The 11391-nt window shown below is 39.0% G+C and overlaps 1 protein-coding gene across 1 annotated transcript in view; it reads left to right on the top strand.

Annotated features, from left to right (window-relative positions):
* FLT3 (fms related receptor tyrosine kinase 3) overlaps window positions 1–5668 on the top strand; it is a 96988-nt gene extending 91320 nt beyond the window's left edge. Inside the window, exons 21-24 of the mRNA XM_043995101.1 lie at window positions 390–501; window positions 1489–1588; window positions 2609–2714; window positions 4976–5668. Of these exons, the coding sequence (XP_043851036.1) occupies window positions 390–501; window positions 1489–1588; window positions 2609–2714; window positions 4976–5098 (441 nt within the window). The 3' untranslated portion in view covers window positions 5099–5668. The remainder of the gene's footprint in view (window positions 1–389; window positions 502–1488; window positions 1589–2608; window positions 2715–4975) is intronic.
* The last annotated feature ends 5723 nt before the right edge of the window (window positions 5669–11391 follow it).

Raw genomic sequence — 11391 nt, forward strand, 5'->3', positions numbered from 1 at the left:
AAAAAGAGTTTGACCTTAAAAAAATTATTTATTTTTACACACATATTTAGTTAAAACCATACTGTGCATACTGCTTTTATCAGTTCTTTCTTTGTAGGCAGATAGCATCTTCCTTCGTAGATCCTTTGTAGTTGGTTTGATTATTTATAATACTCAGAATAACTTAGTCTTTCATGGTTATTCTTTGAACAATATTGCCATTACTGTATACAATGTTCTCTTGGCTGTACTCATTTTACTCTTCATTATTTCAAAACATGCATTTTGTTTAAAGTGGCATTATTAAAACTAATGTGAACTCATTAAAACAATATTGATAAATAGAAAAAAATTAAAATCAATGGAAAATGGAAAAGTCACCTTTTGATCTTTTCTTTGGTCTTATACAGGCTCGGTTACCTGTGAAATGGATGGCTCCTGAAAGCCTATTTGAAGGCATATATACAATTAAGAGTGATGTCTGGTCCTTTGGAATATTGCTCTGGGAAATATTTTCTCTTGGTATGTTTTAATCCATATAAAAAAAAGTGCCAGGCACTGTTCAAAGACTAAAATAAAAACAGCTTTTGAGAGGTACTGTGGGAAAAAATAATGCATCTGTAGTCAAAATATCAGAGTTCAGATCCTGGCTCTGCCACTTACTACCTTGGGTGTAACCTTGGCCAATGTTCTCTCTTGGTCTGTTTCCTCATCTATAAAACGAGAAGGTTGACTATAGATGACACTATTAGTGATATCAAATTCAAATAGAAAAGATCAGTGTAGGCTGCAAGTTGACTTAGAGAACCACAAATCAACATTATCTAGGCTATTTTGTGGAGTAGCTAAGTGGTGCAGTGTAGAGTGCCCAGCCTAGCATTCAGGAGACTCATCTTTCTGAGTTCAAATCCAGCCTCAGACACTGACTACCTGTATGACCCTGGGTGAGTCGGTTTCCTCCTCTGCAAAATGAGATGGAGAAAGAAATGGCAATTCACTCAGTATCTTTGCCAAGAAAACCTCAAATGGGGTCACAAAGAGTCAGATGCAACTAAAACAACTGAACAACAACAACAAAATATTGTTGTATTTTTATTTATTTAATTTTTTAAACATTTCCCAATTTCATTTTAATCTGGTTGGGTCCCAAAGGGTAAGTTTGACACCTTTGTGGTGACTCCTGAGGTCCCTGGTTCTGGATTCAGAGCTCCTTGGTTCAGAGTCCTATATGTGATTCTTACTACACATGTGACCTTAGACAAGTCACTTAACCTGCCTGTAAAGTCAAGGGGTTGATCCAAATGGCCTCTGAGGTTCCTTCCTATTCTAGATTTATGATCCCTCTCTGGTAGACTTGTGTCCCTGCATACCAGCTCTAGATTTCTTATCTCTCGTATCCCTCCCCCTAAAGGAGCCCATTCCAATAGAAGAGCCTGAAAGTAGGGGCTTGTTTGATGCTAATTCTGCTCCACTTGGATACTGATTTTATTTCCTTGATGTTTTTCTCAGGTGTGAATCCTTACCCTGGCATTCCAGTCGACAACAATTTCTACAAGCTCATTCAAAGTGGATTTAAAATGGACCAGCCATTTTATGCTACAGAAGAAATGTAAGTGGAAGCTTACATTGAGATTTAAAGCAGATTGGGTCCCATTTCAAACAAACATTAGTTTCTCCCTCCCCCCCCCCAAACCCAGGAAAGTAAAATGCTGAGAACGTACAACAGACAAAAAATGATTTATTGTGAAAAAGAAAAACTTGCCTTTACACTTGGGTACCTTAGAAAACTATTTCAGCATAGCATATAATCTTATGCTAGGTGGAACAGTGGTTAGAACACAGGACCTGGACTCAGGTAGACCTAAGTTCACATCCAACCTCAAACACTTACTAGCTGTGTGACCCTGTGCAAATCACTAACCCTTATGCCTCAGTTTCCCCATCAGTAAAATGAGCTGGAGAAGAAAATGGCAAACCACTCCAGTATTTTTGCTCAAGAAAACCCCAAGTGGGGTCATGAACAGGCAGACACAACTGAAACAACTCAACAACATATAATTTTTATTTTGCTGTGAGGTCCTAGCATAGGTGAAGGAAAACTGGCTCTAGATTTAGAGGACCTGGGTTCAAATCTCATGGCTGATGCTTTGTATCTGTGTGACCATGTACTTTTAACTTCTCTGGGCCTGTTTATTTACCTATAAAATTAGGAGGTTGGACTAGAGGATTCTGAGGTCCCTTCTTTTTCTAAATCTATGATCCACCTCTTGGAGGAGGGTCCTCACCCTGCAGGACCCAAATGACTTGATGGTGCTGGACAACTTCAATTAGAACAGGGTTCACTTCCCTGGGAGTGATCAAACTCTATGCTAAACAACATTCAAGACCTCTGTACAGGACAACTATTTTTCTTTCCTTTAAATATATCTACAACCTTTTCCCAACTCTCTTTTTGTCTTCCCTGTTACAAAAGTAAGTGTTCACAGCAGAATTTAGCCTCTTAACAATTACCTCAACAATTAGCTCTCCATATAGCCAAAATGACACTTCATGCGTTGGAAATTAATGGATTTGGCTTCATAGTGCTTTACTCATCTTGATCCTTCTCCTTGTTCCTTTGTTCCTACAGCTACTTTATAATGCAATCCTGCTGGTCTTTTGACTCCAGGAAAAGGCCATCCTTCCCACATCTGACTTCTTTTCTGGGATGTCAACTGGCAAATGCAGAAGTTGCGGTATGTAGTGCAAAGGGAATCCTGTCTAACTTGAAAGTTTTATCCTTTTTTGGTTTAGGTGGGAAGGAAAGGAAAGTCACTGTCACTAGGAACATCTCTGAACAGAAACTATCAATTCTTTTCATTTCCAGGATTTTTTATTTGTTTGTTTTGGTGTTTCTGAGGGTACACAATGTCTAGTCATGGATGCTTATGAAAATAGCTGTATTTTTTCTGAAGACAACTGATAATTTCATCAGTTAATAGCCATTATGGAGTATGGTCATGTCAAAGAAACTAAAATCCCGTTCCTATTGGCTGGAAAATCAGCTACTTTTTAGTTGTTTTTTTTTTCTTAGTCCCTTATTCCAACAGAAAGGCATCATGGTGATAGATAGAAAGATGACTTTGGAGCCATGAAGACCAAGTCTGTGTCATTCTCATGATACTTACTAGTTATGTGACCCTTGGCAAGTTACTTAGTGCTCTAGACAACTCTCTATAATTATAAACTGAAGAGAAGGTACCAACCTAAATTTGAGGAAGGGCTTTCCTTGTCCAGAATTTCCCTGTACAATGAAACCATGGGTCTAAATAGGGATAGATCCCAATCCCTATCCTTATCCCTTTCATTGAATATAGTTGGACTAACCCATCATGTCAAAAGTTAAATCCTTAAGATTCGGAGCCATCCAGGCTCTACCCCATCACCTGGTGATAGAAGAAAATCTTCCTTCCGATGGTGTTTCTGTTTTCCCTTCAGATAAAATGCCACCAAGCAGCCCCTACACAGTGGAGATCAGGTTTCTGTTTGGATTTCTGACTTCTTTTCACCAAGTTGTAGTTGAAGAATAGCTTTTCCCCCTGTGTTGACTGACACTTCGGTCCATATTAAAACTAAATATCATTGCCAGTGATTTGGATCAGAAAGGTTGAAGAAATGGAGCATTTTTAAAGTATAGAAGTCCTTTGGTCTCTTTCTTTTATCTGCTTTAGCATGAAACTGTTAAAGAACTAGCAAAGAATTCAAGGTAATTATAGACAAGTGATCTGAGATGAGGAACAATGGATCTGCCCCAGGCAAAGACTATATTAAGAACTATAGCATGTGTTTAAGTGTGCCAGAGGTAATATAGCTGACAGTGACAGGGGATATTTCATCTCCACCCCCCATACTTTACTCCCATGCTCTTCTTTCCTTCCAGAAATTTGTAAAATGCTTAGTATTGTGCCTGACACATTGATGGTGCTTAATAAATGCTTATTCCTTTTCCCTTCCTCACCTCCATGCCTTGAAATTTAGGTCCCCACTCCAGTGCCACCTTTACCCCCCCCCAGTTGTTAATGCTCTCCCTTTTACTTGAAATTACTTTGTATATATTTTTCATTTTATTCTCTGTGTACATGTCCCATCTTCCCCAACCTGTTTCCTCCCCAGCAGAATGTAAATTCCATGAAATAAGGGACTGTCTCATTTTTATCTTTCTATTCCTGGCACCAAGCACGGTGCCTGGTTTGTAGAACTGAATTAAATTGAACATTAGGGCATTTTTATTTCTGTTTTAAAGAAAGAAGAATGGAGATTCAGGGATTTTCCCAAGACTACCCAGAAACTGATAAGTAGAGCCAGAATAATTTCTGGGTCCCATAGAAAATTTTCAGAAAAGTCTTCTCTCTTTCATCTCTTTACTCTTGTTAATTGTGAAATAAACCAGCAATGGAGAGGAGCTACCTCCATTAGTTGCCATCCCCATTCACTGGTACTGCAAAGGTTTATTGCTACTTAAACCTATTGGTAGAATCAAGTTTGTAATAAAGGATTTAACCCTGACTCAGTTTCTTCATGCATAGCATAAAGACTAAAAATGACTTGTCATGTAATATAACTTGCTATGGATTTTAAAAGGGGCCACAAAATAGAGTGGATAGAGGGCCAGCCTTGGAATCAGGAACATTTGGGTTCTAGTCCTCACTCTAACACACACTAACTTTGTAGCCTGGGAGCAAATCTCTCAACCTTTCAAAGTCCCAGCCAACTCTCAAAGACCATAATTGCTAATGCCTTTGTACAGGGAGGAGGGAGTTTCCACACCCTGGAAGTTCCCCATTCTAACAGATGAAGTCAAAGGTCCAGACAAAAACAAAACAGAAGTGACTGTTGTGTGTTCAAGATGCTTGGATGAAAAGCAAGCAATGTGGAGTCTTATCCAGTAAAAGCTGCAGTTACCCTCTATTCATACATTGGTCCATGTCATAATGTTCTTTCTCTTTCTCACATTTAGATGTATCAAAATATTGAAGATGGAATCTCCAAACCTGTGTCCAGTTACCAAAACAGGTCATCTGGTAGCAGTCATATCAGTCCTGGCCAACCCCCTCCTCAGCCCCAGGATAAAGATCCCTAGAAAACCAACTGAGTCATCTTAACTTCTCTCACCAATCTTTATGCGCACTGCATATTGCCAAAAGAAGGCTGGTGGAATCACTGAAGTGGGATGGATCATCAGCTCCCGCCATGTTGGTATGGCCTCTAGATGTTCAGACAGGGTGTGTTCTTGTTTTAAAAGGAAATTTTTAAAAAAGAAGAAAGGAAAGTCAAGGAAAACTGATCAATTATAACTTGGTTTGTATATGTACTTGCAACCAAAGGCCTTCCCATGATGCCTATGTGGAAATGACATACTTGAATTATCCTGTGTTTTTGTAAATATCTAAAAACATTTTTAAGTGCCTAATATGATTTCTTAATCCAACCTTGAAAATAACATGTACTGGGGGCAGCTAGGTGGCACAGTGGATAAAGCACTGGCCCTCGATTCAAGAGAACCTGAGTTCAAATGTGGCTTCAGACACTTGACACTTACTAGCTGTGTGAGCCTGCGCAAGTCACTTAACCCTCATTGTCTAGCCAAAAAAAAGAAAATAACATGTACTTTAAGGTTATCTCTTTTTTGTAGCTATTCTATGACTGTACTTTGTGGGATAGAAATAAACTTTCTACTTTGAAAATGTTTGTTATTTAATTTTTCTAAATGACAGATTTGGAGTATCTAATATCTAATTTTCATTTAATTTGAGCATTTCTATTAACTTGTATTTGTTGAGCTCCCTTCCAAGCTGGTCTCCTATTAAAGCTTCCACAGGGCAGCATGAAACATTTGCCCCCCACTACATACACACACACACACACACACACACACACACATCACAGTCTGTCTGTTTCTCTCTCCCTTTTCTCTTTTTTTAATCTCTCCCTCTGGCTTTGCCCCGCTCCCACCCGTCTTTATCTTTCTATTTGTCTGACTGTCTGCTTCTTTGTCTGTCTGTCTGCCTCTCTCCTCTTCTCCCTGTCACTACATTAAGGCCATTCTCTTTTGCATTTGAACAAGAGTACACAAAGATCAACAAAGCAACGCTTAACCATATTTTCCATACTTATAAAAACAAAGTAAACCGAAGGACAAAGACAACAAAGATAAATATAGAGAAACAGGCATATGTCTTCTCATGAAAAAGGGAAGAAAAGGGAAGAAGGAAAAACTGAATGAATCAGCCTTGTAGGTCATCAGTGGGTGTGTGTGGGGTGGGGCGTGGAGTGGAGGGGGGTTGGTGCTAACAACACAGTGTTTATCCCATATCCCTCCTGTACAATCTTCTCTCATAGCTCTGGGCCTGGATCCTGACGCTGAGGATTTCACAGCTTCAGTTTCCTCAGCTTCCCTGCTTACACAGGAGGCTTCTGCCCTTCACTGGTTCATTGCTACCACTCTGCTGCTAGGGAGTGCACATTCTCTCTCACATGGCTTTAGGTGTCCAGAGACCCTTAGGGTGGGAAGATAGGTCTATGAGTCACATCCACCTCCCCCAACAATGCCACCCTCCCTGAGGGGAACATCCAAAAAAAAAAGGATGAAATGACAAGAGACCTCTGCCCCTAAATCAGGCATCCATCTGCAGCCTCCTAGTCTCCTTGCTAAAACCAAGACACCTACATTTGCAAATAACACAAAACTGCCAGGTACTTATGCTAATTGTTAGATGATGGTGGTGAGGCAAGAAACCCATTTATTAAATAAAAATGAAAAGTAATATCTTTCTTTACATTCAAAAACCTTATTCCATCTCTTTCCCAAGTTTCCTCTCTTCCAAGTGGCTTCACTCAGTCCTCACACAGAACATAACAAGTAGTGGTAGCTAGGTAGTCTATGAGTAATAGAAGTCTGCAAGTAACTTCATCCCTGTAAGTTCCCAATAGAGAAATCTCTTTAATGAAAATTGCCTATGTAATGCACTACATATCCCACAACCCTCTTCCCATACTTTCCCCCAATGCTTTTCAGCTTCCTTTTTTTTGACACATGTTCTTTTATTTCTTTATGAAAACATAGCTTCCTTTTTGCTATTTCCCCCATTAAGTTCCTTGAGACTATGTTTCTTCTTTGTATTCTATTCCTAGCACTTAGTAGACACTCAAGAAATGATTATTAACTGACTGCCTTGGATCAAAGTGGTTTTTTCTTGGTTGTTGAAAAATTCATTTATGGAATGAAGACATTAAAAATATTAAGGCCTAAGATTAGACACTGGAAAACACAATCAAGTTTTATTATTTCACTACTCCTTAGTGGGTAGATTCAAATAGAATAAAGGTTAAATTATGTCTCCTGAAATATAATGCCTGTTCCTTAATATGACTACATATAGTAAAAGCCAAATATAGTACAGTCTCCAAACTGTAATATATAGCAATTCAGTGGAATGAGCTTTGTATTTAGATTCAGAGGAACTGATATAAAATATCAGCTCTATTACTACCTAAATGACTATGGCCAAGATTCTTAAAACTCTCTAGGCCTTGGGGCAGCTCGATGGCGCAGTGGTTAAAGTGCTGGCCCTGGATTCAGGAGGACCTGAGTTCAAATCCAGCCTCAGACATTTGACACTTACTAGCTGTGTGACCCTGGGCAAGTCACTTAACCCCCATTGCCCTGCCAAAAAAAAAAAAAAACCTCTCTAGGCCTCTGTTTCCTTATCTGTAAAATGAGGGGACCAGACTAAATTGCATCTGAGGTGCCTCCCAGCTCTAAATCTATGATCCTATAATCCAAAGCGCGGGCGGGTGGTGACACAGTGTGGATAGATCACCAGACATAGAGTAAGAAAGAATCATCTTTCTGAGTTCAAATGTGACTTCTGATACTCACTACCCATGTGACCCTGAGCAAGTCACTTAAAACCCTGTTTGCCTCAGTTCCTCATCTGTAAAACGAGCAGAAGGAAACAACACATTCCCATGTTTAATGAAGAGCTTTTCATCAGTGCGACCAGTAGGTGGCGCCCCAGGATTGTTGTTTGTAGCACTAGTCAAGTCTCTGGCTCCAGGGGTCAATTCATTTACTTATTGGTAAGGAGAATGAACTCATCCAATTGACTGAAGTCACGTTTTAAAAATAATCTTGAATCCAGGAACTGACTTTATTTTTTTCTATCACCGATGCTTAGGACAATGCTTGACACATAGTACTGATAAATGCTTTTTTCATTTATTTCATTTTTTACTTAAAATGATTCGATTTAATCTCCACTGACTAAAAGGTTTAAAGTAGAAGGAGGTGTTACAACTATAAAATAAACCTGATTTTTGCTTGAGGTCAGATAATATTTTTTCTTGGCTGCTGCTAATAAAACCTCTTGCTTTGAAGACAATTTTTTGTAAAAATCAAGTATCATGATTTTTTAAAATTGAGCAACCCACAAATTAGTTATGCATGTGAGCCTAATCCCTAAGGATGTTGCTGCATACAAGGCTACCCCAATGGGTAGGTGAAAATTGCATTATTTCCCCCCAAATTGACATTTCTGAGATTGATTTAGTGAATGCAAACAGTGAGATAGAGCTGTTTCAGGAAAAGTTATTGAGTTTAATTGCTCACACAATTTTTGCCAATACTTGGTCACTTCTGCTAACTCTGTAACAATCCTAAAATCATAAGAACATAGATATACAGTTTGAAGAGACCTTATGGACCACCTAGTCCAATTCCCTCATTTTTTTTTTAATTTAGTGAGGCAATTGGGGTTAAGTGACTTGCCCAGGGTCACACAGCTAGTAAGTATTAAGTGTCTAAGGCCGGATTTGAAGTCAGGTACTCCTGACTCCAGGGCCGGTGCTCTATCCACTTCGCCACCTAGCTGCCCCCAATTCCCTCATTTTTTACATGAGGAAACTGAGGTCCACAGAAATGAAATAATTTGCTCCAGGTCACAGAAATAGTATTTTATTTATTTTACTTAAGTGCTATATATATTTACAGATACAAGAAATCCTCATAAATCACAAGGGATGCTTGTAAGTTAGTTGCTTGAAGCTCAATGCATTTATAAAAAAAAACAACAACCTTATTCTTCTAAGTGGTGAGTAGATTCCCAAGGCAGATCACAAAAGTCTACTTAAATTTTAACATATTTGGGGGGCGGCTAGGTAGCGGAGTGGATAAAGCACTGGCCCTGGATTCAGAAGGACCTGAGTTCAAAGTCAGCCTCAGACACTTGACACTTACAAGTCACTTAACCCCCATTGCCCTGGCCCCCCCCCAAATTAACATACTTGAAGTATACTAACCTTGTGAATTGATAATACTATAGAATCTCATCACCATGTATCATAAAATGTCCATGGGAAACTGTGTCTAGAGTTCCAATTTGAATAATATATAGGAGACCCAGAGCAGCATCTGCCCTTAAACACTTAAAGTTACTGTTGAAGAAGATTGTTCTTATTTCTCTCTTAATGACACCAGCCTAATCTTTAATCCCTCAAGGAAAACCCATCATTCCCCCAAGATTCAGTGAGCCCAGGGTTGGCAAACTTATTCACTTATTCATTCTCTTATTTGTTTTGTTTTGTTTTTTTAGTGAGGCAATTGGGGTTAAGTGACTTGCCCAGGGTCACACGGCTAGTAAGTGGCATTACAAAAGCATGGAAATAATTTTCCTCAAGGCACCAAGGAAGCACATTAGGTTCTTTTTTTTTTTTTTTTTTGGTGAGGCAATTGAGGTTAAATGACTTGCCCAGGGTCACACAGCTAGTAAGTGTCAAGGGTCTGAGGCCGGATTTAAACTCAGGTCCTCCTGAGGCCCTTCAGGGCCAGTGCTCTATCCACTGGACCACCTAGATACCCCACATTAGGTTCTTAAAAAATTTTTTTTAAGATTTATTTAATAAAATTTTCTCCTTATGTTCTCACCCAAGGACTCATTTTTTTCTGTTTCAAATAAATTTAATTGTAATAAAACAGATTGTTTTTATTACCAATAAGAGAGGGGGGAGTCTTAGACAGCTTGGGATTTTCTCAACACTTGCCCTTTGATGTTGGCCCACTGTAGAAGTAGTGTCGTAGCTCTAGAAGGACTAATGAAGAACCAATTTGAGAGCTTAACAAAGGGACTTTCCATTTCCCTTTCAGTTCTTCATTGCCCCTGCACCTTCTTGATACAGTAACCCTACCACAGAGCAATTCTGAGCTGAGGTGAAAAACTGGGACTGGGTAGAGGTTTGGGATTGTGGTTAATACTGGCATTAGAGGTCACAAGAGGAAGAAGCACTGGATGGAGGTTTGAGTCTGCAACATTGAGGTAGGAACTAGGAGAAGAAAGAGGAAGAAACAATGTGCAAGCAGATAAGGATATATGCTATAATTCTGAGAAGAGAGAGTACCAACAACTAAAGAGAGATCAAGAAAGGCTCTCTGTAGGAGATGGTATATGAACTGAACCTTGAAGTTATCTAGAGAATCTTTTTAGAAGGGAGGAGGGTAGTGCAAAGACACAAAAATGAGAAAAGGATTTATGAGTTCAAGAAACAACAAATAAGCCAGTTTGTCCAGGTTGAAAATAGAATGCAAGTTTGGGAGCAATGTATATGGCTGAAGAGGCAGAAGAATAAAAGCCATTCCACTATTGATAGTCAAAGGATATGAACAGACTGTTTTCAAGGGAAGAAATCAAGGGTATTAATATCTATATAAAATGCTCCAAATCACTAATAGTTACAGAAAGGTAAATTAAAATAACTCTGGGGGGCAGCTAGGTGGCTCAGTGGATAGAGCACTGGCCTTGGATTCAGGAGGACCTGAGTTCAAATCTGGCCTCAGACACTTGACACTTACTAGCTGTGTGACCCTGGACAAGTCACTTGACCCTCATTGCCCTGCAAAAAAAAACAAAAACAAAACCAACTCTGAGATTGGCAAATTAGACCAAAAAAAAAAAAAGGGAAAAATGACAAATGTTGGAAGAGCTATGGAAAAACAAGTGCATTAAATACACTTTCGGTATAAAACCTTTGACCCAATGACACCCTACTAGATCTATACCCCAAAGAGGTCAAAGAAAGAAGAAATAATAACAATAGGTAGTATTTATGTGAGGCATTAAAGTTTATGGAGAGCTTTGTAAATATCACCTTATTTTCCTTCGAAACAATCCTGAGAGGTAGATACTATTGTTATCCCCATTTTACAAATGAGAAAACTATGCAGACATGTGAGTCGCCCAAGTTCACATAGCTAGTTAGAGTATGAGGCTGAATTTGAATGCAGGTCTTCCTGACTTCAGGTCCAGTGCCCTATAATACCTAAGAAAAGGATACATACATACATACATACATACACATATACACACACATATACATATACAC

Source organism: Dromiciops gliroides, chromosome 3 (genome assembly GCF_019393635.1).
Source record: "Dromiciops gliroides isolate mDroGli1 chromosome 3, mDroGli1.pri, whole genome shotgun sequence".
Classification (NCBI taxonomy): domain Eukaryota; kingdom Metazoa; phylum Chordata; class Mammalia; order Microbiotheria; family Microbiotheriidae; genus Dromiciops; species Dromiciops gliroides.